The following is a 26,068-nucleotide window of genomic DNA, read 5'->3' on the forward strand; positions in this document are numbered from 1 at the left end:
CTGAATGGCCAGATGTGGGTCATATGCCTGCCCCTGGAGTGTGGAGCAGATGAGGAACATTTATCCTTCGAGGTGAATGAGGTGTTGCTGGCAGGGAGAATGGATACTCCACAGGCCAAAGAGCAGACTCTGGCAAGTGACACAGACTGGGTAGAGGAAAGGGTCTGGGAGGCTGACACTTCTCTCTAACCCCTGTCCAGAGGTGATGGTGGGGATGGGCTACACACGGGAAGAAATCAAAGAGGCCTTGACCAGCCAGAAGTACAACGAAGTGACTGCCACCTACCTCCTGCTGGGCAGGAAGACTGAGGTCAGCAGGCGCCTGGGGCCCTTGGGAGGGCAGATGCCTGGGGGGAACTTGGGGGACAGGGCTCTAAGGTGCCTCGTCTGTCATCTGCTCACAGGAGGGTGGGGACCGGGGTGCCCCAGGGCTGGCCCTGGCACGGGTGCGGGCGCCCAGCGACACCACCAACGGAACAAGCTCCAGCAAAGGCACCAGCCATGGCAAAGGGCAGCGGAGCTCGTCCTCTACCTACCACCGCCAGCGCAGGCACAGCGACTTCTGTGAGTGTCACCTGGCCTGGCTTTAACCAGGGCTCTCCCGTGCCAGAGGCTGCAGCCCCACAGGGCTCACCACAGCTTCCAGGGAACATCCTACAAAGAGGCACAATGGTGCATGGGATTTGGAGGCAGCTCAGTAAGGGATTGAATCTGGGACAGCCGCCAGGGCCAGAGCAGATGCTTTCTGTGTCTCACTTCCCCTCTGCTTTTCTGGTTTTTCTTTTATCTCTTACTTATCTCCTGTTATCTTTTTTCTTGATTTCATTCTGCAAATTTCTTACATCTCAGTTTTAGACACCTCTCTAAATGGGCTAAATGACTTTAGTCTACTTTTCAGGCGTAGAAATCTGATATCAGCGTCTAGTTGGAATTAACCCACTGTAACTGGGGCACAGAACACATTGTACAAAGTGGCTGCTGAGAGCCTGCCCTCTCACTTCTCTACACTGAAGTGAGGGGAAGCCTTTCCTAATGGAAGAAGGCTGTGGATTATATTCCGTATTCTGCAATCAACAGATAATCTAATCTGCTACCGAAAATGACCCCACTACTGCCATGAATTAACCATGGAAACTTCTGAGAGGTGTGTTACACACTTCCTTCTCTGATGTTAATCCTCCCCACTATTTCTTTTCCACAGCTTTATTGAGATAAACTTCACATACCATACATCTGATGCACATAAAGGGTTTAATTTGGTGGCTTTACAGTAGTAACAGTTGTGAACCCCTTACTGCCATCAGTGTTAGATTTTCATCACCCCAAAAAGAAATGCCACAGCCATTAGCCATCAATTTCCAGTCCTTCATCTATCTTAGCTTAGTGGCACTGCACCTCTCTGGCAAGCGCACAAGGTCCTGAGTTCGATCCCTGGTGCTGCAAAAAAAAAAAAAAAAAAGGCCCATGTGCTTATTGTGGACATTTCCTACAAATGGAATCTCACACTGTGTGGCCTTTGATGGAATTCCTAGGCTTATTTAATTCCTTAGGCTTATTTAACTCCCGTGTTAAAGGGCATTTAAGTTGTTCCCAATCTTTCCCCGCCAGTACTGGAAATCGACCTCAAGGGTGCTAAATCCATGAACTACATCCCTAGCCCCTTATTTTTATTTTGACACAGGGTCTTGCTAAGGTGCTAAGTGGCCCAGGCTGGGCGTGAACTTCCCATCCTCCCAGACTAGAGGTTCCCATCCTGGCATTTTATGTGGCGGGCATTTCTGGGCGGGTTTCTGTGCCCAGATGATTTTGAGTTATTATCAGGATGGCCCCAGGAGACTGTGTGGAGTCATGCAGTTCCCAGGGTGCCCCACGCGCTTCTGTGCTGTTAACAGCCTCTCCCTCCGCCAGGCGGCCCATCCCCAGCGCCCCTGCACCCCAAGCGCAGCCCAACCAGCACGGGGGAGGCAGAGCTGAAGGAGGAGCGACTGCCCGGCCGGAAGGCAAGCTGCAGCACGGCAGGCAGCGGGAGCCGGGGGCTGCCCCCCTCCAGCCCCATGGTCAGCAGCGCTCACAACCCTAACAAGGCAGAGATCCCCGAGCGGCGGAAGGACAGCACCAGCACCCCTGTGAGTGGCCCAGGCGGGCGGTGTGGCTCCCGTGGGACACTGCCTTTATCTCGTCCTCCAGAGCACCTCTCGGAACTCCATGATCCCTGGTCATCCAGCGACCATGCATGCATTCATTCATTCATTCATTGGTACGGGGATCGAACTCAGGACCTTGCACTTTTGAGGCAACGGAACCACGGAGCTAAATCCCTGGCCCCAACAAGCATTTATTGAGTAGGCTCTGTGTTCATGAGCTTCTGCCTGGTACTAGTGAACGAATTAGCACTCATTGACAGAAACAGAAAGATGTGTGGTCCGAGCATTGGAGTACTGGCAGGAAGGACTTAATCCAGGGAATTAGGGGCTTTCAGAATCACAGGAAGAGCCAGCGTGGTGGCACACACCTGTAATCCCAGCTCTCGGGAAGCTGAGGCAGGAGGATCACTGCGAATTTTAAACCAGCCTGGCTACATAGTGAGTTCAAAACCAGCCTGAACTACATAGTGAGACCCTGTCTTTAACACGCACACACACCCAAAATAGAGAACATTATAGCCCCAGATGGTTCCTACTTGTGGAATCTTGAGGTGTTAGTTGTTGAGAGGGGGGGTGTTGGTTATTTACTTATTTGAGTCTGAATCTCCCTATGTAGTTCAGGTTGGTCTTGAACTCAGTATGTAGCCCAGATTGACCTCCAACTCAACAGCCATCCTCCTGCCTCAGCCTCCTGAGTGCTGGGATTATCTGCTTCAGCCTCCTGGATACACTACCATACCCAGCTGCTTTTTTTCTTTTTTTGTGGTGCTGGGGATGGAACCCAGGGCCGGCACACACTAGGCAAGACCTGTGCCACTGAGCTGCACCCCCAGCCCTCCTCTGGTGGAATTCTTACAAACATTTAAGGAAGAACTAATCCCAAGGCTGGGGGCTGGGGCTGCAGGCAAGTGGTGAAGTGCTTGGCTGGCATGTTTGAGCCCCTGGGTTCCAACTCTAGTATCGCGAAAAGAAAAAAGAATTTGTCTTTTTGCGGTGCTGGGGACAGAACCCGGGTCCTCTCCCATGTAACTCCAATCTCGGACAAACTCCCAGAGAATAGAAAGAGAGATCTCTTCCCGAAACATTTCACGAGCCTGCGTGATCCTGACTCTGCTTGAAGCTCGAGGTCCTGGGGGCAGTGTGCGCACCAGAGTGATCGGGGCTGCAGCGCTGAATGAGCAGAGCAGGGTGGGGGCTGGAGCTGCACCTGCAGGAGCCGTGGGAGGGGACAGGGAGGGGGCACAGTAGGTGGGATGCTGCGGGGGGGGGGGGTGGTAGACGACAGAGTGGCTGAAGGAAGGGCATTCTCAAGAAGTGTTTGCTGGATGCACCAGGTAAGGGGAGGCGATGCCCGGAGAGGAAAACGGACAAGGGTGCCTGACCACCTTCCCTCAGGTCCCCAGGAAGCCCTCTCTGTGCCCTACCCATCTCCCAACTCCACCCAGGGCACTGGGAATCCCGGAACCTTTCATGTCCCGTCCTGCCCTGGTGCCCCACACAGGCCTGACTCACTCCTGGGGTGCAGGTGGGGCCGGGGGGCAGGGCGTCTACACACACACACACGCACACACACACACACCCTGTGTCTCCCCAGAACAACCTCCCCCCCAGCATGATGACCCGCAGGAACACCTATGTTTGCACAGAGCGCCCTGGGGCCGAGCGCCCGTCCCTGTTGGCAAATGGCAAAGAAAACAGGTATGGAGGTGGGGAAGGGGACGGGGGGCGGGAGAGAGCTGAGCTGCCTTCTCTCAGCACCCCTGGAAAATGCTCCCCTGTGAACGCACGAGTTGTCAGCCCAGGAAAGCAGGCGGCCCCACTGCCCACCCACCAGCCCCAGGAACCTGAGAGGAATTTTTGAATGGTCCATTTTTAGAACTTGAGAGAAGCCCCAGATTGTCACGGCTCCCACATCCTCTGGCTGGCTAGGCTCTGGATGGTGGCCTGTGTGTGTGGTTCCTTTGAGATGCCACAGGAGGCGCCTGGATCAGGGCAGAGCACAGCACAAGTGTGCAGCACTTCACTCCCAACAGGGCGCCTTCTCCAGCTGGGTACTGGCTGGCACCGAGGCACTGGGGTTGCACCTAATAGATTGGGTGGGGCAGAGAGCCATGGAGTGGTGACAGTTTCGATTCCATGACACATGTCTGTGCTGAGTCCGGGTCTTGCCTGTGCACTCATTACCAAGCGGCTATGGGCAAATCTCTGAACCTTTGTCTTCCCGTTTGTAAATGGGACAGGAGAATGGACCCATTCTCCATTTTGGGACCCAGGAGAGATCAGGGTGTCCTGCACCTGGCATGGGGTCCAAAGACAGAAGGAATTCAGTGACCGAGAACCTTCTTGTGGTTACTGAATAAAAACAGTAACAGTGAGCATTCACCATGTGCTCTGGGCCCTGTGTACATTAGCTGGCTTGCTGCTTTTCCATCCTCGTGTCTCCAGTTTTCAGCTGAGGAAATGAGGCACAGAGAGGTTGAATAACTTGGCCAAGGCTATATAGGTGTGAGTCAAGGAGCAAAGATTGCAAACTTACTCCAAAGTCAAATTTTTTAGGTGCGCCCCCCCATGGGGGATTGAACCTTAAGCCTTTGCACTTAACTACATCCCTAGCCCTTTTATTTTATTTTATTTTATTTATTTATTTTGGTACCGGGGATGGAACTTGGGACCTTGCACTTGTGAGGCAGGCAGCGAAACCACTGAGCTAAATCCCTGGCCCAAGTCCTTTTATTTTTAAGTTAAATTTTGAAGCAAGTCACTAAGTTGCCCAGGCTGGGCTCAATCTCGCACTCTTCCTGCCCCACCCTCCCAGTGTTGGGGTTACAGGCATGTGCCACCCGGCCCGGCTCAGAATCAGTATTTGTAGCCACTAGAATATGTGGTTTCCCTGTTCTGCTCAGAAAACACTGGATCAATTACAGATTGAGCTGGAGGAATGAAGAGACCCTAAGGTACAGCGGCTTAGATAAAATGAAGATTTAGCCCACTAGGACAGAGTCATGTGAAGGTGGACTGGTCGGTTTCTCCGAGGGCCCCAGGTAATCCTGCCAGTCTCAACAAAAGGGTCCAGTTCTGGCTCTGAGACCACTGCACCAGTTCCAAAGTGTCCTTGGCAGCCTGCAGTGGTAAAGGAGTAGAGGGCAGGCAGGAGTCTTTTATTTCACTTTTTTGTTTGTTTTTTGGTACTAGGGATTGAACTCGGGGCCTTGTGTTTGCAAGGCAGGCAGCGGAACCACTGAGCTAAATACCTGGCCCTGGCAACATTCTTTTATTTTGTTTTTTTTTTTTTGGGTGGGGTGGGCACTGGGGATCAAACTCAGGATCTTCCGCTTGCAAGGCAGGCAGCAGAACCACTGAGCTAAATCCTCGGCCTCTGGCAGTGTTCTTTTAAAGGAGTTTCCCAGAAATGGTTCAAAGCACCTATGCTTCCTATTTTCCAGAGTATAGTCACATGACTGACCATAGGTGCAAGGGAGGATGGGAAATGTAGTCTCTGGCTAGGAGGCCATGTGCCTGGCTCCTTTTAGGGGTCTGGATATCAAGAGTAAAACAGAATGGATTCTGGGTTTTCTCACTGAAATCCAGACTGCCCCTGGGAGTCCCTGGGAAGATAGAAATTGGAGGTCTGCCACTCACTATGGGGACTGAGTGGGTCAGAGGGACTTGAAGAAAGTCCTGGGACAGAAGGACCCTCATATAGCATCTTGAAAGAGTTAGAAAGGGGGTCCTTTCCTCCTTATTATCACCTGTCAAGAAGTTGTCAATGAGTGTAGGCACCCTTGATGTTCACATTTGTTCCCTGAGTTTGGATGTCAGGCAAGGATGTCCCTGGAAACCCCTGACCCATGCTCAGATACCATAGTCTTTGCCAAGTTGATTTGGTTCCTTAACTTTGGATTGCGAACAGCAAGGCTGTCACACTATTGAGTTGTAGAGTCTAGAGAGAGGAGAGTTGGATGCCAGGGATGTTGGCACACACCTGTAATCCCAGCACTCAGGATGCTGCGGCAGGAACCTCACCAGCCTGGGCTAGATAGTGAGTTCAAGGCTAACCTGGACTACACAGCGAGACCCAGTCTCCAAAAAATTAAAAATTGAAAAATAGAAATTTTTTAAAAAGAGGAGAGTTGGAATAGGGATAGTTTGGAGGGGGCCAGTTTGAAGAAAAGATAACTTAGAAGGAGGGAGAGTAAACAAAATAATGCTCGGTTCTATAGGACACAAACTGCAACTGTCCATGGCAGCCTGGGTCTGAGTGGAAGTTTCAGGGTTCAAGACAAAGGCAGTGAATAATCAGAGGGACTGGGATCTGGGCCTGCCTCAGCACCCCACCCTCACTTGTTCTGTGCCCACAGCTCAGGCGCCCCGCGGGTGCCTCCTGCCTCCCCCTCCAGTCACAGCCTGGCTCCCCCGTCCGGGGAGCGGAGCCGCCTGGCCCGAGGCTCCACCGTCCGCAGCACCTTCCACGGTGGCCAGGTCCGGGACCGGCGGGCAGGGGCCGGGGGTGGCGGGGGTGTGCAGAACGGGCCCCCTGCCTCTCCCACGCTGGCCCATGAGGCTGCGCCCCTGCCCGCTGGGCGGCCACGCACCACCACCAACCTCTTCACCAAGCTGACCTCCAAACTGACCCGAAGGTAAGCGCCAGGGGCTGGGGACCCGGGACGGGTGGGGCGATGGCCTGACCTGTCCTCTGCTCTGCTCTGCTGCTGCACCCTGATGTCTCCTCCTGCTCCTCCTCCTCCTCCTGCTCCTCCTCCTCCTCCTCCTCCTCCTCATACTGCAGGGTTACCCTCGATCCCTCTAAACGACAGAACTCTAACCGCTGTGTCTCGGGTGCTTCTCTGCCCCAGGGATCCAAGATCAGTAAGTCCCTTCCACACTCTCACTGTCACTGCCTTCCTGTCTGCATGTGTTCATGGGCTCACAAGCATGGAGGGCCTGGGGATGTGAGCCACATGCCACCCCTCACACACACGCCCTGGCCTCTTGCCTGGATGAAGAGCTGTATGAGGGGTCTGGTGTTTATCTTCTCACTTTATAGACACTGGGGTGGCAGAAGCACAGCTCCTGCACCCACATGCTGGGAGTCCAGAAACCAGCTGTGCTGAGTGACCTGGAACAAGTCACTCGCCCTTTCTGAGCCTTGCCGTCCTATTCGGTACAGTGGTGATAGTTACAACAACCTTCTTCCAGGGTTGCTGTGAGCACTGAGTGGGGTGATATATGGACCGAGCTGAGAATGCTGCCTTGAAAGGTGCTTGATGAATATATCATTTAGAAATAAGCTGGACATGGCGCACACCTGTAATCCCAGCACTGGGAGGCTGAGGCCGGAGGATCGCCAAGAGTTCCTTGCCGGTGTGGGCTGCATAGTTCAAGGCCACCCTGGAACATAGTGAGACCCTGTCTCAGAAAGAGCTTACTTATTATTTCTATCCATTACCAGTGTTCACTGGGCCCTTATTGTGCATGTGGCATTGTCCTAGCCAGTGATGGCAAACCTTAGAGCTTTTTGTGTGTGCGAGCACATTTGTGTGTCTGTCTTTGTTGCTGTATGTAGGTGTGGCTCCCACTTCTCTGTCTTACATCTTCCAAATTCTTCGCTATCTCTCCTGTGACCTGCACTAACCATTTCACCATGAGCCCCTTCTGGGGATGGAGGGGGGAATGGAGTCCAGACTCCAGCCTCCCCAGAGCCTGGCTGGGAGTGAGGAGGAGGGTGGCCTCTGCCCACATTAGACACTCTGCTCCCTCCCCTGCCCTAGGGTCACAGACGAACCTGAGAGAATCGGGGGACCTGAGGTCACAAGGTGAGTGCATCTGCCTACCCAGACTGCCTGGTGCCCCACTGCCCTCAGCAGCCCCTGCCACTCAGCCTAGCTCTGAAATGGGACCCAAGTCTCATTTTCCAAGGCCAACTTCCTAAAATGGTCCATGACCCACCCTCGAGCACCAGCGTTGATTCCTCTTGTGTCCACCTCCCCTGACTGTCTTGACGTCAGCCTTGGCCCATCACCTGCCCAGCTCCTCTCTTTGCCACCACCCTGCTGCCTTTTTCCTCTCTGGCATTAAAGGCAGAAGCACTGCTGGCTGCTCTGGTCAAATAGTACAGACCAGACAGTAAATATTTTAGGCTTTGAGAGCCAGACAGTCTCTGCCATTCAGAGCCACCATATTCAGTATAAAAACAAATGGGTGTGGCTGTGTCCCAATAAAACTTAATTTACCAAAGCAGACAGTGCAGTAGTTTCTTCTAAGACTTGCTTTAATTTGATACTGTGTAAGTTTAGAGACCCCAGTAGAAACCAGTCAACACCTTGGCTGGGCGTGCTGGCACATGTCTGTAATCCCACCACTTGGGAAGCTGAGGCAGGAGGATTGCTGTGAGTTTGAGACCAGCCTGAACTACATAATAAGACCCTGTGTACCAAAAACAAAAAACAAAAAGAAAGAAAAAGAAACCAGAGCCATCCTAGAAGTTCCTCCAGCTTCCCAGGAATGATTCTCATTGGCTGGACTTAAATCACATGCTCATCTCTAAACCAGTGCCTATGGCCAGAAGGATGGAGCACTGTGATTGGTTAGATCTGATCATGTGTTCATTCTTGACCCAGTCACAGTGGCCAGGGAAATGGACTGCACTCTTTGGCCAGAACAACGTCATTATTCACACCCTTGGCAGTGAGGGGCGGGGTCAGCCCCATGGGAGACAGAGAGCCTAAATCAGGCTTTTGAAGAGGATGGATCTTTTTTGTGCAGGGTTCTACTGAACACTATAGAACATTTATCATTTCTGACCTGCCTTTGCCCCCAGACTAATTAATAAACGCAGTCGTGTCCCATCCCAGGACATGACAGAAAGCCCCCGGAAATTCCCAGGCACCCCTTTGAACAGACAGTGCCGAGTCTAGGACAGAATCCCTGGTCCCCCAAGGGAGAGGCGGTCTTCATTACCAGAAGGGAAAAACTCAGCTGCTCCAATGAGTCCCCCAAATATAGAGGAAAACTTCTCACCCAAACCACGGGACCCAGGCAGGCTGTGCCGTGAGGATGTTCAGCTGAGGCTCACTGGAGGCCAACGGGAGAATGGCTTTGAGGGTCAGCCAGGTGTCTGTCCCGAGGGCCCCTTCAGCTCCCCGCCCACCTTCCCGCACCTCCGGTCCCTGACCTCTGCTGTCTTCCCGCCTAGTGGCCATCTACCTTGGGATCAAGCGGAAACCGCCCCCCGGCTGCTCCGATTCCCCTGGAGTGTGAAGCTGACCAGCTCACGCCCTCCGGAGGCTCTGATGGCAGCTCTGCGCCAGGCCACGGTGGCCGCCCGCTGCCGCTGCCGCCAGCCACAGCCCTTCCTGCTGGCCTGCCTGCACGGGGGTGCGGGCGGGCCTGAGCCCCTGTCCCACTTCGAAGTGGAGGTCTGCCAGCTGCCCCGGCCGGGCCTGCGGGGTGTGCTCTTCCGCCGTGTGGCGGGCACTGCCCTGGCCTTCCGCACCCTCGTCACCCGCATCTCCAACGACCTCGAGCTCTGAGCCTCCGTGGCTCTGGGTCCCTTTTTCTCTCTCCTGTTCCCTTCGCTTCTGCAGGAGGAAAAGGGGACAGGGAGGGGATTCTCTCCCATATCACCATCTTGGTTTCCCTGGGTTACATTGGGGAGCAGAGATTGCCCTCTTTGCGGCTCTCTGGGGCCTCCTGGCAGAGAGAATGGGGAGGGGAGGGCCCTTGTCGGTGGGAGCTGGCACCTCCCGGAGCCTCCATCTGATTCTGCTCCCCTCACCCTGCCATGGGGCACCTGAGAAGACTTTGGGGACTGGACAGGGGCAGGAAGGGAAACTGAGGAAACTTCCATCCCTCCTAACAGCTCAAGAATTAGATCTTGGGCAGAGGCAGGGAGAGCTGCTGAGCCTAAAGGCTGGAGAACTGGGGGGCTGACAGTGGGGGTCAGAGAGGCCGATTCCTTCCCCTCCCACTCCCATGCTCGAACCCCTCCTCTGCCCCAGGCTGGCGAGGGGGCACTTTGTACAAATCCTTGTAAATACCACCCCATCCCTTCTGCAGAGGTCTCCCGAGGAGCTGCCACTGTCACCTCCGGTTTTTAAGTTATTACCCCACCCTTCTGTCAGCCCCTCACCTGCAGCCTGTCTCCCGATAAACTTAGGAGAGTCCCCCGCGCTGGCCTGGGCCCTCCGTTCCTGCCCGGCCGCAGAGGAGGTGTTGGCCTTGAGCCTGCGCTGCTGCTCCTGAGCCTCGGGTCCTCTGCAGAGGGGAGTGGCAGGGGTGAGGGTCGAGGATGAAGTGGAAGAGAGCGGACAGAACTTGGCCTCACCCACCAGGCCCGGGTCCTCTATCAGGGCCCATTCATCCACTCCCGCTGCCATGTTACACTGGACTCTAGCCTCTTCCTACTCTAGTAGTACATTTATTCAATAAACAGTCATTGACCAGTGCCTACTCCGTGCCAACCCCAGTGCTGGACACGGAAACACAAGGAGCCTCTGTCTATGGAGGACAAGCACTAGAGAAACCATTGTCCTAGGGAGCTCAGAAGAAAAAAACGAGGAGGGTTGGGAAAGAAGTGCCAGAGGAACTGATGCTGGAGTTGGGCTTTGAAGGATGAGTAGGAGTTGCCCAGGGCTTGGGTAAAAGCAAAAGCCCAGACAGAAGTGGGGCTGCATGGTGTAACTTGAGAGAACTCAGTATGTAATCTCAGCATGGCTGCTGTGTTGGGCATGTGTGGAGAATTAGCAAGAGAAATGCTGTATGAAGACTAACAATCTCTACACTGGCAAAGCAAAAAAACGTGTGTTGGCTTATGTTACTTAACAGTCCAGGGGTTCCCAGCTTCTGGTATGGTTGGATTCAGGCATCAGGCCCCCTCATCATCTTGATCAGTGTTAGTTCCAGTAGTTTCATCCAGGAGGCGCTTTCTTCCTGGTGGCAGAGATGACGGCCTCAGTGCCACGCTCCCCTCTCTCCAGTTTAGGTTCTGCCTCCAAGACACCTTCCTTGTCAACTTGCAGCAAAGTCCTGAGGCCTGCTGTAATTGGCTCAGATAAGTCATGTGGTCATCCCCGAACCAATCACTGACTAGAACGGCCAGACCCCTACCTAGAACAGAATTTAAGGTTTCTCCAAAGGAAAATTGGGCATCCAGGCCAGGAGGGACATGGGAGCCAGACAGGTTTCCATGGGGGAAAGTGGAGCCTGTCCACAGAGGGCTTTTGGGGTCAAAGTGAGCAAGCTGGGCTTTCTCCTGAGGCACCGGGGAACTGTGGAGGGTTTTGTGCCAGGGAGAGGCTGAGTTGAAGGCGTCCACCGTCCTGGGCCGGGGCTGCGTCCTCAAGACAACCATCCAGAGAGAGACCAGAGCTGAGGGCTTCCTGGAGGAGGGGCAGAGATGTGGACTTGCATCCCAGGCAGGCACAGGGTACACAGCGGCTGGAGAGAGTACAGGTCCGGCTGCAAGTGGCACATGACAAGATGAGCACAGGGTCACAGAGATGTCAGCCGGGCCTTGGAGGTCTCGGAGGGAGACCTGGGTTTTCCTCCAGGGCCACTGGGGATCCACGGCAAGGTTGTGAGCAGGGAGGATCAAGAAGGTTTTGGTTTTTGTTTTTTTCTGAAGACGTCTCTGTACTTCAGGCTGGCCTTGAACTCGAGCTGCAGCCTAGTCCTGCCTCAGCCTCCTGAGTGCTGGGATGATAGGCATGCGCCACCACATCCAGCAGAAGGGTGTTTTCCTGTGTGCTCAATGCGTCAGGAGAAAGGAGAGATTCCAGGGTGGGATCTATGATGGATTTAAGCCGCTTATGTGGCAGGATGGGCAGGATGTGGTCGCCGACAGATTCACAATTCAGACTGTCCCCACTTGAGTGTTGTCTCTTCCCCTCTGAGGGCAGGGCTAGGATTGGCAATGGGACCTGCAATTGGGGATAAAATTACTAAGGATCAAACCCAGGGTCTTCACACTGAGCTGCATCCTCAGCCCTTTTTATCGTTTTACTTTGAGACAGGGTCTCACTGAGTTCCTCGGGCTGGGCTCAAATTCGCTGGCCTCCTGCCTCAGACTCCAGGAATGCTGGGATTACAGGCTTGGGCCACCTCCACCAGCTGACCTTTAGGTATCTCAGTGGTCCTGAGAATTCTTGGGGGACATCCCTGCACCTCAGTTTCCCCTCTGTGTAAGAAGATGGACTTCTTGATCTCTAAAGAGTCTTAACCAGCATTGAGTTTTTGGGGATTTTTTTTGGTACCAAGATCGAACTCGGGTCCTTCTGCTTGCAAGGCAGGAGGCAGAACCACTGAGCTAAATCCCTGGATAGGAGCCTTAACCTGGGTCCCACGATTTGAACAAAGTGCCTTTGTCAGGCTCCTGAGGCCTCGGCTTCTGCTTTCTCTGGCCTACATTTCTGAAACCTGTGTTTCTTTTTGGGCCAGCCCACGATGTCCTTACCGCTGCACGGCTTGGCCTGTTTGGCTGAGTGGAGGTTATTGCCACACCCAGCAACCAATAGGCGTCCAGATACCACCTGACTGCTCAACCTCCTCTCATTCCTAGCTGCTCTGCCGCGGCTCCCTTTGCCTGTTTCCTGGGACCAAGTTTCCAAAGGACCCATCCTGCACCGTGTAGGGTTGCTCTGACCCAAGCCCCATACTCAGGAGCAGTCGCTGAGGTGGGAATTGCAGAGTGAAAGAGCAATAAGGGCGAAGAACTGGAAAGATGAGCTCCAGCTGATGCATTTTAGAGTGACCTTGGCGAATCGCGAATAACAGGACCACACTTGGAGTGTGGGGACCCATGGCAGGGCCCTTAGCAAAGCAAGAGCAGTTCAAAAGGCTGGCAGCAGCCAGGTGGGGTGGCACTTGCCTGTAATCTCAGCACTCAGGAGGCTGAGACAGGAGGATCACCACAAGTTTGAGGCCAGCCTGGGCTCCATAGTGAGTTCAAGGCCAGTCTGAACTGCAGAGCAAGACCTTGTCTTAAAAAAAAAAAAAAAAAAAAAAAAGGCTGACAGCTGTAGAGGATGCGGTAGAAGGACAGGAAGAGCAGTGAGAAGCATAATAGCAGTGGATGTGCTGAGATGTGTGGCCGGATTCAGATGTTCCGTTTGGCCTGCTTCTGCCCCTTCGCGGCCTGTGTGCGTGAGATCTGAGATTGGCTGAGAGCTGAAGTTAGAAAGGGCCCGGGCTTGGCTGTGTGACAGCAGGCCATATCTGTCAGGGCTCAGGTTCTTCACACAGCCTTATTGTGGGATTAGTCTGTGCCCTCACCTCATTTTAGAGATGGGATAACGCACACCTAGAAAGGACAAACCGTTTCGAGGACACCGGGGCCAATAGCAAAAGACCCCCTCCTCCTCCCTCAACGACTATCGCACACACAGCAAAGGCCACCGTTGCTTTTATTGATTTATTGTCTTGCGTGGAGAAGCCACAGAGCTCCAGATCTGCTGGGGCGCTCCTCATTAGCCCGAGCTCCTGTGGTGGGCGGGGCTCTGGAAACCAGAGGGTGTGAGGGAGATTTTTCATTGGCCAGAAACGAGAGGCTGGCGCCCATTGGCTGGAACTCTGGTCGGTGTAGGAACTCCAAAAGGGCGGACTGCGCGCCCGGGAACTTTACGGGCTGGGGGCAGGGCAAGGGCCGAAGGGCCAGGTCTTCCCGTGGGCGGCGGCAGCCAGGCTGCGGCCTATTTCTGGGCAGGGATCATGTCGTCGATGGACTGGCCCTTCTCCAGCTTCTTCTCCATCTCCACCATGAGCTTCACACCGTCCACCACCAGCTGCACCTGTTCTACTTCGGACGAGCCCAGGCGATCGGCATTGGAGATGTCGAACACCGCGCCCACTGCAGCCGTGTCCACGCCGCCTGCGGGGTAGAGAACGGGGCGTGATCCGGAGCACCGCAGCAGCCGCATGTATGTAGTGCCTGCCCCAGTGGGTTAGGGCACAGGGCCTGGGTAATATCTGTCTACTCGGGGGCCCGCGTGTCCCGCCTTAGATATGGTAGGTACTTCACCCCTCAACCACCCAACATGAAAACATAGCAAACGTGGTGGCGCAGGCCTTAACCCCAGCACTCTCAGGAGGCCGAGGCAGGAGGATCACAGCGAGTTCAAGGCCAGCCTGAACTACATAGTGAGACTGTCTCAAAACACACACACGCGCGCGCACACACACACACACGCGCGCGCGCAAAAAGAAAAACAATATAATATAGCTACCAGAGGTTAAATCCTGACAACACCCTACTTACAGATGGGGAAACTAAGCCTCCAAGGGAGTTTAGGGGATGATATCACACTAACTCCTATGAGATAGAGGTGCTCACGCCCATTTTACAGAGGAAGAAACTGAGGCTCACAGAAGGGCAGCCCTTACTGACCCCAGCACTCGAGGCGATGTTCCACCTGCCCTTCCATCATGCAAAGGGCCGGCCCCAGACGAACCTGTGCCGCGCTTCTGCAGGCGCAGCCGGGTGAGAATCTCCTCGAACTTCGGGTGCTTGCTGAGGTTGGCCAGCTTCACGTGCACGCCGCCACGCAGCCCGGTGCCCAGGTTGGACGGGCAGGTGAGCACGTAGCCCAGGTGCTCGTTCCACATGAAGGGGTGGCCTGCTTTCTTAAAGATCTCCTCGATCTGAGGGGCGGGGGACCAAGGGTTAGCGCACCCCCAAAGGGTTCAGAGGGGCATGCGGACATGGGTGGGGACGGAGGGGCGGAGCTGAGGGCGCGGACAGGGAGGTTCTGCGGAGGGTCCTGTGACCAAGACAGAGGCTGGATTCTGAGGGGCCGGGGCTTGAGGGCGCGGAGGCGAGTTCTTAGAAGCCGGCCTCGGGCATAGGGATGGAGCCAATATTAGGGGCGTGGCCTTGGAATGGAGCAATTCTAAGGGCGGGGCTTAGGCTTGGCACAGGAAGGGCGGGTCCTTGGGAAGTGGCTAGGCTTGTTGGGGTGGGGTGCGGCTTGCATGGAATGGGCGTGTACTTTGGAAGTGGGTGGGGCGCTCATGCTGCAGGAGAGGTCAGTAGCGTGAGGCAGACACTTAACTTCTGCAGCCCCACGCAGAAGCGGCGGAAAACCTCCTTCATGTTGCCCCCTTTCTCCATGGAGATGACCCGGAGGTGGTCCTCCTCGTTCACCCACACCAGAAAGCTCTTGTTATCATTGTGCCTAGGGTGGGGGCGGCAAAAAGCCAAGGAGTCAGTGCCCAGAGAGCCATTCCCTGTCATGGCCCAAACACAGCCCCACTGGGGGAGGCGGGTCTGAGGGGCATGAGGTGAGTGGATCCGTTTCCAAACAGTCACATCAACTGAAACACGCGGACTTACAGCCCTGCATCCCCCAAACCCTAAGCCTGGGACAGAAGGCTTTTAAGGACTAAGTCTGGACAGCATTACAGACTCTTGGGGCTGGAATGTCGCTCAGTGGTAGGCGCTTGCCTAGCATGCAGGAGGCAGTGGGTTCTATCCCCAGCACTGAAAAAAAATACAATTGTAGACTCCTGGAATCTCAGGCTCTGGTCTCCAGGAGCTTGGAATCTGAGTAGGTGAGCCTGGGTGATCCTACATCTGATCTCAGGACCATATGTGATACTCCAAATCCAAGCATCTGGGAAACAGGCTTAGAATCATAAAACATTAAGACCATGGGCCGGGGATTTAGCTCAGTGGTTCCGCTGCCTGCCTCGAAAGCACAAGGCTCTGAGTTTGATCCCCGGCACCAAAAAATAATAATAAAATAAAAAATAAAATATTAAGACCAAAAGACGGGCGGGGGATTTAGCTCAGTGGTTCTACAGCCTGCCTTGCAAGCTCAAGGTCCCGAGTTCAATCCCTGGTACCAAAAAAAAAGACCGAGAGGCAGCTGTGTGTGGTGGTGCAGGCCTGTAATTCCAGCTCTCTGGGAGGCTAAGGCAGAAAGATCACAGGTTCAAGCCCAGCTTGAGCAATTTAGAAACGTAGGTGAGACCCTGTCTCAAAATTTTAAAAGAACAAAATAAACATTTTCAAAATAAACGTTTTCTGGCATAGAGGCATATGCCTGTAATCCCAGCACTCAGGAGGCTGAAGCAGGAGAGTCACTATGAGTTCAAGGGCAACCTGGACTACATAGCCAGACCCTGTCTCAAAATAAAAAATAATAAAAAAGGGCTGAAGATATAGCTTAGTAGGAAGCTCATGGGTTCAATCCCCAATACTGGGGGAGAAAAATCTATTACATAAATTATTTAATCCTGGTAATTGCAAGAGCCAAGAATTATTGTGATCCTTGTCTTATAGATGGGGAAACTGGGCAGCTTGCCCAAGGGCACACAATTGAATAGTTTTGTTTTGTTTTGGGGGTTTTTTTGCCCCCTTTGAGAAGGGTCTCACATTGCCCAGGATGGTCTCAAACTCTGGGGCACAAGCAACCCCTCCACCTCAGTCTCTAGAGTAGATGAGACCACAAGAGCATGTGTTCACATGACCAGGAAGTGACAGAAATGGGTTTGGAGCCCAGGGAGTCTGTTTCTCCTAAATTCCTTTTTTTTTTTTTTTGTACCAGGGATCGAACTCAGGCCCTTGTGCTTGCAAGGCAGGCACAGCACCGCTGAGCTAAATCCCTGGCCCTCTCCTAAATTCTTTACTATACTTCTCTGTTCCAAGTTTCCCAAAATATGACACACAGACCATAGGAGAGCAAGGTGCAGGGGAAGATCGTGACCTCCACTGTGACAGAGGGTCACGGGGACTAGAAGATGCTGGGGGAAAGGAAACGGAACGAGGGCTCACCAGATGCCACGGGCGTCGGGCCAGTCTCGGGCCATGCCTGAGGCCAGCAAGAGTGGGGACACGGGCTTGTCGAACAGGAAGTGGTCATCGATGAGCTGCTGCTGCTCCTGCTCGGTCATGCTCTTCAGAGGGTAGTACTTGCCCTTGAACTCACCCGTCAGGCTGTTAAGGGCTGAGGGACCACACAACGGGTGGTCAGAGCCAGCACCAATTCAGCCGAGCTGTGGAGGCCTTGGGCCCGTGGATGTCCTGAAGCCACCTGACCCCAAATCTATCCCTCCCTGGCTGGGCCCAGGAACAAAGAGCAGGCCCTTCCATCCAGTCCTCCACAGGCAGCAGTGTTGGTTTCTGCTACTGGCTAGCAAGACACAGAATCAGCCGGGGATTTAGCTCAGCAGTTTCACCACCTGCTGCACAAAGGCAAGGACCTGAGTTCGATCCCCGGTACCAAAAAAAAAAAAAAAAAAAAGATGAAGTATCGGTCTCAGGAATCTGGAGACCATTGGTAAAACCTACTCTAAAACAGACCATTATGACAGGCATAGTGGTACAGCCTATAATGCCAGCATGTGGGAAACTGAAGCAGGAGGATCGCCATGAGTTTGAGGGCAGCCTGGGCTATACAGGGAGTTCAAGGCCAGGCTAGACTGCATAGTGAGACCCTGTCCCAAAAAGCAACACCAACAAAATAAATAAATGAATAAAATAGACAGTTATTTGTGTATATATTCATGTTTTAAATATGTGCATTTGGAATAGATTTGTACATATATATTATAAATATTTATGTAATATTTATACATTATATGTACTTCATACATTATAATACTGTTATGACTTGTGTTTAGATTTTTCTAAAAGTTTTATGTAGTTACAAGTGGGGCCTTTTTAGAGGTGGCTGGATCCAGAATGTGTGATATTAGGATCAAGGGTGTGAGTACTAAATTAGTCCACTGATTGGTTTGGCACCTGCCCTAAGGCTGGTTGCTAGATAGAATATAAAAGAAGCAGAAAGAGTAAGGTCCCTCGGACTTGCTTCTTCACTACTTTGTTGCTTTGCTGCCTTCTACCCACCATGAACTGTTTCTCCTCTGTGATGCCTGTCTACCATGCCACCCTGCCTTGGAGCTGGCCAATTATAGACTAACACTTCCACAAATTGTTACTCAACAGAACATTAATGTTGGGTATTTTGTCTCAGCAACAACAACAAAAAAGTAACTCTGACAGAATCTGGTACCAGAAGTGGGGTTGTTACTATTGTGACTGTACCTGACCATGTGGTTTAGGAGCCTTTGGAATTGGCTTGTGGGAAGAGTTAAGAAAGGTTCAGAGATGCTGGCTGAAAAAGCAGCCCTGGAATGCCTGAGGCTTGATGGGAGATTGTAGTCAGAGCTCAGAAGACCAAAATGCTACTAAAAATGCTTCCAGTAAAGACCAGGCTCAAAGAGGTTTCTGCTGAAAAGAAGGACTATATTGGCTGTTAGGCTCCAGAATATGTATGTTATGCCTGGGGAAAAAGTTTGCCTACGTTTTGCTCATGTCCAGAGACTTTGCCTGAAACTGAGATTAAGGGCAGCAGACTAATTAATCTTGCATAAAAAGTTTAAAGACAGTCTTATGTTGGGGCAGTGGCATGGCTACTGTTGGGGGCTTTTAGCCAGATTTATGTTAAAAATCAAGAGCAAAGAACCCAATGAAATAATTTAAAATGTTATGTTTGCCCCCCCAAAAAGCATCAATACAACTGCAGACTATAAAGATAAAAGAGAAGAGGGCCAGGGATTGAGCTCAGTGTTCCAGCACCTGCCTCGCAAGTGCAAGGTCCTGAGTTCAATCCCTGGTACCAAAAAACAAACAACAACAACAACAACAAAAACAAGGATAAAAGAGAAGAAAACTTGATTGCTAAAAAAAAGGACAATAAAAAAAGATGGCCTGAAGACATCACAAAACCCAGCAAGACTCCACCCTTTACAGTCTCAAAATTGCAAAAGTAAAAAACTTTGCTTTAAAAAGAAAGCCCCAGAAAACTACGTTCTAAAATGGTGGTGGCCTAGAAAAGTTATTTCTCAAGATTTAGTTCATAAAGGGCCGGGGATTTAGCTCAGTGGTTCTGCTGCCAGGCCCACAAGCACAAAGACCGGAGTTCAATCCCCAGTACCAAAAAAAAAAAAAAAAAACAGCAAAGAAGGAGCAGAGCCAGCCCAAGAGAGAAGCTGTAAGAGCTGCAATCACTGGCAGTGCCATAGGGGTGGAGCCACCCAAGCCCTTGGGAGTCCACAACCTTCCACAGATTGCTAGGGATGCTGGACATAAAACTACAAGATTTAATGTTTGCCCTGCTAGATTTTGGACTTGCTTTGGTCCCATTCCTTTATATTCCCATTTATACCTTTTAAAATGATAATGTCTGTCTTATGCCATTAAATGTTAAAAGTACTAAACTTTCTTTTCATTTGTACAGGGACTTGCAGCTAAGAGTTTGCCTTAAATCTCAGAGGATACTTTAGACAGACTTTTCAGCAATGTTAAGACTATTAAGACTTTAGCAACTTTAAAAGATAAAATAAATGCCTTTTACCTAAAGAGATGTATGTGAGTCTTTGGCGGGCCAGGTGTGGAATATTATGGCTTGTGTTTAGATGTCCCCCTGTAGGCAGGGCTTTTACAGAGTGGGCTGGATCTAGAATGTGTGACACTGGAATTAAGGGTGTGTGATTACTAAACTAGTCCACTGATTGGTTTGGTATCTGCCCTAATTCCAATAGCTTCAATAAGATATAAAGGGGCCAAAAAGAAGCTGCTAAGGTTGCTTAGATTTGCTTCTTTGCTGCTTTGTTGTTTTGCTTCCTTCTACCCACCATGAACCGTTTCTCTGGTTTGATGCTCCTCTGCCATGCCACCCTGCCTTGGAGCCAGCCAATTATAGACTAACACCTCTACAAACTGTGACCTGAAATAAACCTTTCCTCCTTTAACTTTGGGTGTTGGATGTTTTATCTCAGCAAAAAAACAAATAATTAAGACAAATATATAATATACTATGTTATATATGATGTGACATCTATTATTACAATTATTTTGTGATTATTAAAGTTTTCCTCATCTCCTGTACCTGTGTGGTGGATTCCACAGAATGACAAGCTCCTCTTCCTGTGTCTAGTGGCGTAACCTCAACAGCTTAAAACTGGCCATAGCAGAATTTATGCCACCAAAATTTGCAGTCGCTGCGAGTCTGGAATTTTTCCTCCCCAAGAGAGCAGCTGTTAAATTCCTACCAGCGCTGCACTCCCTGCAGGTCCTGGGGGTTCTACTTCCAGAACACCCACTCTGCCCCCATCTGGTCGTGGGCTCCTCAGCCCCGCCCTGGACCTTGTCGGGGCTCCCTCGGTCTCTCTGATCCCCCATTGGCTGCCCCCATAATCAGCAGCTGGAGGGTCTGCAGCTGCTCCTCTGCCCGCTTTCTTGGTTTTGTGGCACTTTGGAACTGCTGATTTCTTGGTGTGGGTTTCCTCTCTTCTTTTCACCGGGCCCAGGGCTCTGAGACTCCTCAGCTTGTCCACCTCGTGTATCTTGGAGTCCCAGCTCCCCACCTAGGGCCAGGCCATCCCAAGATGTTTGTTGAATGAATGCCTGCGGGACTTCTCAGGACCCTCGTATCCCACACTGGCCGTGGCTCACCGGGCATCCACGATGCCCCTCGCTGGCTGCAGGTGTTTGGGGAGCGGGGCGCAAAGGGGACTCCCACTCCCTGCGGGGAGGCACTCACCTTCCACCGACAGCTTCTCCACAGCGCGGCGCTCACCCCGGGAGCAGTGCGGGGGAAGCGTGTAGCCCTTGATGCTGCGCCCGGTGCGCACGCGGCTGCTGAGCACATAGTTGGGGTCCAGGTCGTCTCCGCCCTGGGGAGCGCATGCGTCAGGGTCGGGGAGCCTCGGAGTGCCGCCCAGTGAATCCGCTGCCCGTCCCTAAAGCCCAGGTATCCCCACCCTCTGACGCTCAGCCACCTCTCAAGCCCCCAGCTTTCCTGGCCCCACTACCTGGTACTCATCCCGTCCCTCCTCCACTTTGGCTTTTTGAGACCTTCTCACCATGTAGTTCAAGCTATATGCACATCAAGGCCACGTAGTTCATGAACTCATTACATAGCCCAGGCTGGCCTGGAACTGTGGAGATCTTCCTGCCTCAGCCTCCTGAGTGCTGAGATTATAGGGATGCGCCACCATACCTGGCTCACCCTAGTTTGTTTTTCTCCAGGCCTCTTTCACATTCTTCTCTCCCCATTTCTCTCTCTCTCTTTTTTTTTTCCAGTACCAGGGATTGAACTCAGAACCTTGTGCTTTCGAGGCAAGCGCCAGAACCACTGAGCTAAATCCCTGGCCCCCTCCACATTTCTGTTTCTCTTCATCTCTCCCTGTCTCTCTCCCATCTCTGACCCTTCCCATCCTGTCCCTGTCTCTCCTCACCTAATTCTGCTTTTGTGACCACTTTTTCTGTCCTCTGTCTCGGTCGCCTCATCTGCGCCTGTGTCTCTCTGTCCTTGAACTCTTCCCGTCTCTCTCCTCCCTGTCTCTGTGTCTCCATCTCTGTGCCCCACCCCGGGGGCTGCTGACCTTGAGGTTCTCGTGGTTGAGGTCTGTCTTGTGCTTGTCGGTGGGCTTGTAGCCCCCGTGCCGATCCTGGATGATGGGATCGAAGAGGTCCTTGAACACGGTGTAGGACTCCTCGTCGCCAGCTACGCAGCCCACGGTCATGATGAAGGGGTGACCTGGGGGTGCAGGCTGAGGTCAGAGGTCTTGCGCTGGGGGAAGGCAGCCCCAGGCTCTCAGCGGGCGGATCAGCCGTGTGTGTGTGTGTGTGTGTGTGTGTGTGTGTGTGTGTTTTGAAAGACCCCCTTACAGGCTGGGGTGTGGCTCTGTGGTGAGCACTTGCCTGGCATTTGTGCGGGCCTGGGTCCCAACCCCAGTACAGCCAAAAAAATGAAAATACAGAAACTGGGCCTGATGATACATGCCTGTAATCCCAGCATTCTGGGAGGCTGAGGCAGAAGGATATCAAGTTCAAGCCCAGTCTGAGCAACTAAGTGACTCTTCGAGACCTTGTTTCAAACTGAAAATTTTATTTTTTTATTTTTATTTTTTGGTACCGGGGATTGAACTTGGGACCTTGCACTTATAAGGCAGGCGCCGGAACCACTGAGCTAAATCCCCGGCCCCAGAAATGAAAATTTTAAAAAGGGCTTGGGATGTAGCTCAGTGTGAAGGCTCTGGGTTCAATTCCAGTACCAAAAATAAATATTGAAAAAAAAAAAAAAGACCTCCTTATCCGCCAGCAGGGGGAGCAGGGGCCAGGAGAGAGGGGCCCTTCTGGCTATAGGCTGAGTCTCCTCTGAGGGAGTCTAGATTCTGGTCCCATCCTCCAGGGCTCCTTTGAGAAAGTCCCTCAGGCTGGTGGTGTTCCTGGCATCAGGGATTGCACATACCTTGCTGCCAGGCTCAGCCCCGAGCCCTGGGCTGCGTGGCTCCAATGTTTCCACACCGGTACCCATTTTTCAGATGAGGAAACTGAGGCTCAGTGGCTTCCCAAGTGGTCTCACATATAACCATGTGCGTTTATGGGGTGGTGCCCATGTCCCAAGCCCTCATCATCCCCATTGTACAGACCGAAGCCTGAGGCCCCTGGGGTCAGAATGGCCCCGAAGGCCACTGGGGCCTGACTTACCCGGGTTGTCCACGCCTGTCTGGATGATGTCATCCAGGGTGAAGCCAGATGGAGTCTCCTTGTCGCGAAGCTTCTTGTAGAGGTCAGCTGTCAGCACCTTGGCCATGTGGTTGTTGTGCTTGCTGAGGTCGGGGTACTCCTCCTCTGGCTTGTAGTTCAGCTTGAACTTGTTGTGGGTGTTGCCGAATGGCATGGCTGCAGTGGCACGGGGGATCTGGAGGGGAGCAGCGCAGGGTCACTCAGGGCGGGCAGAGAGGGGCAGAGATCCCAGCGAGGTTTGGGGGTCCGGCAGGCCATGGCCCTTGGAGCAAAAGGGGTCTCCTCTCTGAGCCCCTGTGTCTTGCCAGGAAGCTGGGAACTCAGTTTCTCCAACTGGGTCATGAGGAGAAACCCTTGTGCCAGAGAAGTATTGGGACGTGGATAAGAGGGAGATTCTGCAGCTGGGTATGGAGGTTCCCACCCGTAACCCCAGCACTCCGGAGGCTCAGGCAGGAGGATCGCAGGTTCACAGTCAGCCTGGGCTACAGAATGAGTTTAAAGCCAGCCTGGACTACAGCCTGAGACCCTGTCTCGAAAAACCAAACCAGACCAAAACAAAAAAGAGTGTAGGTTTAGGAATCTGACCACCCGAGTTTTAGTCCCAGCTCTATTCCTATAACTCGCTGTGTGTCCTTGGGCAAGTCACTGAGCCTCTCTGTGAGGTTTATGCATCTGTAAAATGGGGAGCCACCATTGGCCTCCTGGGAGTGTTGAAAGGGTTAAATGAGTTGCTGGAGGTGACGCCCTGGCCACCAGCCTGGCTCCCACAGGCCTTCTTCTGTCCGGCCAGCATTATTGGTGTCACTGTTTCCCAGGTCCCTGGGAAGGGAAGGGGAGGTGTGGCTGGGAGTGAGCGAGGGAGCAGAGAAGGAACCCACTCTCCATGAAGGTTCCAGCAGGGGGCCAGTGTCTCTGCTGGCTGCCAACTCTTCAGGGAACAAAAGCTCAGCTGAGCAGGGTTCAAATCCCACCTATGCCATTTCCCTGCTGTGTGACGCCAAGCCTGTCGCTGGGCCTCTCTGGACCTCTGTTTGTTTCCTCTGAACCCAGCTTTCCCCTTGAGGTTGTGGGAAGGTCTCTGAGCTTGGGCATGAGGCTGCCCAAGAACTGGTCCTGGCATGAATCCAGCGCCCCCTGGTGGCTGCTCTTGTTGCTCTTACTATTTTTCTTTGTTCTTTTTTGCAGTACTGGGCTTTGAACCCAGGGAACACTGAACTACACCCTCAGCTCTTATAATTTTTTTCTCTCTCTTCATGAGACAGGGTCTTACTAAGTTGTCCAGGCTGGCCTCCAGATGGCACTCTTCCTGCCTCAGACTCCTGAGTAGCTGGGATTACAGGTGTGTAATTACAAGGGATTAATGCCTGGCTATTATAACTACTTTTATTCACCTGATCCAGAAAGAAGGGCCTTCCAGCAGAAAGGGGGTGGACATCCCTGCCCAGCTCCAGGGAAGGGAAGCGGGTGGGATGGTGGGAGGGAAATCGAGACCAGGGTGATCTGAGGAAAGGGTATGGTAGGGGCAGGAGGAGAGGGACCTGCCTAGACCTGCCCAGCTGCATCCAGGAGGGCTATTTTTAGAGCCTGGCAGACTCTTGCTGCCCTCCCCTGGCCCTGGTCGCCACCCCACCTCCCAATCTGGGCTCAGCTTGCACCAAGTCAGCAGGGGGACAGGTGGGCCGGGGTGGCCAGGACACACACCCAGGCCTCGGGGGTCAAGGACATCCTGGGCTTCCATCCTGGACCCCTCCCTTCAGAGGGCGTTCCACCCCATCCCTGCCAGGGACAACCCCACAGGAGGGCACTGAGGCTAAGCAAGTGACCCCCAGAGAGACACAAGCAGAAAGAGCCCCAGAGCAATACACCCACCTCAACCCGGACTCTCCAGACCACACTGTAAACTGAGTCACACAGTCACACCCCAAAGCTCGGGGACACAGAGGTGGAGGCCCTCAGATGAGAGTGAAAGGTCAGACACAAGGTCACAGGGACACAACAGAGATCCATGGGATCACAAACACAAAGACCCCCAACAGCTGCAGCCCCCAACAGGTGAGGCCTCCCACCATTGTGGCACCCAGCTCCGGTGACGCCCACCGCCTGCAGGAGGCGACGTTGCCAGCTGTCAAGACCTCTTTGTCTCCAGGATTGCACACCTCCCCCCACTTGTGCTGTAAAATATCAGGTCACAGTGGGAATGGGGCCAGCTCAGGGGTCAGGGACTCCCCGAGAGACGCCCCTGCCCAATACCAAGTGCTCAGTGTGCAAGAGGCAGGGCAGCACGCAGGCCCTCCCAGTGCCATGCCAGCCCCTGGCACCCATGGGGACCCCGGCTGTGGACGCCTCTGGATCCGCAGACCCCAGGTAGTACCTGGCTGGGCTGTGCTGAAGGGGCTGTCTGTATCCTGGAGGTTGACGCTGACCCAGAGGAAGGGCCTGCAGCCCAGCCTTATATTGGGGGGCCTGGGCTGTGCCATTGGCTGGAAGGGGCTGTCCACAGGGAGGGGGCCCAGAGGGCAGCTGAACCTCATTGCCTGGGCACCGTGCCCACCCTGGACCCAGGCATGCCTCACGCCCAGCCCCATGGCCTTGTATGGGCCGCCCCAGGGGCTGGTCCCCTGACCAAGTGCTGAGTCGGGCTGGCGGTCACAGCTGGCCCCCCGCCTGGAACACAGGACAGGGCTGCGGATGTCCCAGGCACGTAGAAGCCACCCTCCCCTGTCCCCTGGGTCTGCTGCTGCCACCAGCCTCTTCCTGAGCACCCTCCGTCAGCCCCCAACAGCCTTGACCCCAGGAACTCGTCCCTGGCCCAGCTTAGGAGTGATCTCGAGGGAACTGGGGTGGGGGCCCAGAGAGGCCGTGTGACTTTGTCACCTGCCACTCGGCCACAGGGAGGGCAGCAACCAAAGCCAATGTCGGAACCCAGGGCAGCCAAGCCCAGCAGCCTGTGACCTGGGGTGCCCCTTCCTTGGTGGACAGTTAGGGGGAAACTGAGTCTGGGCTGAGATGGAGACATTCAGGCTCAAGGCTGCAGTTGGAGGTGGTGGTCGCCTTCCCCTCCACTCTCGCTGGTGTCACATGGAGATGGACAAGGAGGGCTTGGGCCAGCTGGCAAGGAGCTATTTTTAGAGCACGCTTCGCTGTCTCCTCTGCTGAGAGCAGGCAGAGACCCGAGTGCGGGGTTGGGGGCACGGGCAGCAGGTGTTGGGGGTGTCGCCACACGTCCAAGTTAATTATAACCGGGTGTCTCGGGTGTCCCCAGGCCTTGGCTCCTTACAAGGGCAGCCTGGGGCCAGTGGCCGCTCCCAGCCCCAGGGATAGGTGGGCTGGGCACTGCGAGGCTGGGGTGGACAGGCCTGGAGCAGGCTGGGCATAAGAGGAGCCCATGGGGCCC

The 26,068-nt window shown here is 53.5% G+C and overlaps 2 protein-coding genes across 5 annotated transcripts in view; one reads left to right on the forward strand and one right to left on the reverse strand.

The window, feature by feature from the left end:
* Positions 1–10,592, forward strand: part of Mark4 (microtubule affinity regulating kinase 4) — a 27,712-nt gene extending 17,120 nt beyond the window's left edge. For 2 of the 4 annotated variants that reach the window (XM_004873171.4, XM_087200568.1), the window contains 7 exons: positions 201–310; positions 405–564; positions 1,909–2,126; positions 3,739–3,842; positions 6,503–6,781; positions 7,913–7,957; positions 9,337–10,592. In XM_004873171.4, coding sequence (XP_004873228.1) covers positions 201–310; positions 405–564; positions 1,909–2,126; positions 3,739–3,842; positions 6,503–6,781; positions 7,913–7,957; positions 9,337–9,673 — 1,253 coding nt within the window. In that variant the 3' untranslated portion in view covers positions 9,674–10,592. Of the gene's footprint in view, positions 1–200; positions 311–404; positions 565–1,908; positions 2,127–3,738; positions 3,843–6,502; positions 6,782–6,930; positions 7,011–7,340; positions 7,892–7,912; positions 7,958–9,336 lie in introns of those variants that run through there. The other 2 variants (XM_004873172.4, XM_021250846.2) reach the window with 2 other exon arrangements.
* Positions 10,593–13,526: 2,934 nt separating this feature from the next.
* Positions 13,527–25,099, reverse strand: Ckm (creatine kinase, M-type). Its single transcript, XM_004873173.3, has 8 exons — positions 25,046–25,099; positions 22,636–22,849; positions 21,528–21,682; positions 20,684–20,816; positions 16,912–17,083; positions 15,187–15,310; positions 14,588–14,777; positions 13,527–14,007 (listed from the first exon to the last, which is right to left on the reverse strand). Exons 2-8 carry the CDS (start codon positions 22,826–22,828, stop codon positions 13,829–13,831), a joined length of 1,146 nt encoding a protein of 381 aa, XP_004873230.1. The 5' UTR covers positions 22,829–22,849; positions 25,046–25,099; the 3' UTR covers positions 13,527–13,828.
* Positions 25,100–26,068: the final 969 nt, after the last annotated feature.

This window comes from Heterocephalus glaber, unplaced genomic scaffold (assembly GCF_053883595.1).
Source record: "Heterocephalus glaber isolate CG9 unplaced genomic scaffold, H.glaber_assembly_v1.0 deba00001744, whole genome shotgun sequence".
Taxonomy (NCBI): Eukaryota; Metazoa; Chordata; class Mammalia; order Rodentia; family Bathyergidae; genus Heterocephalus; species Heterocephalus glaber.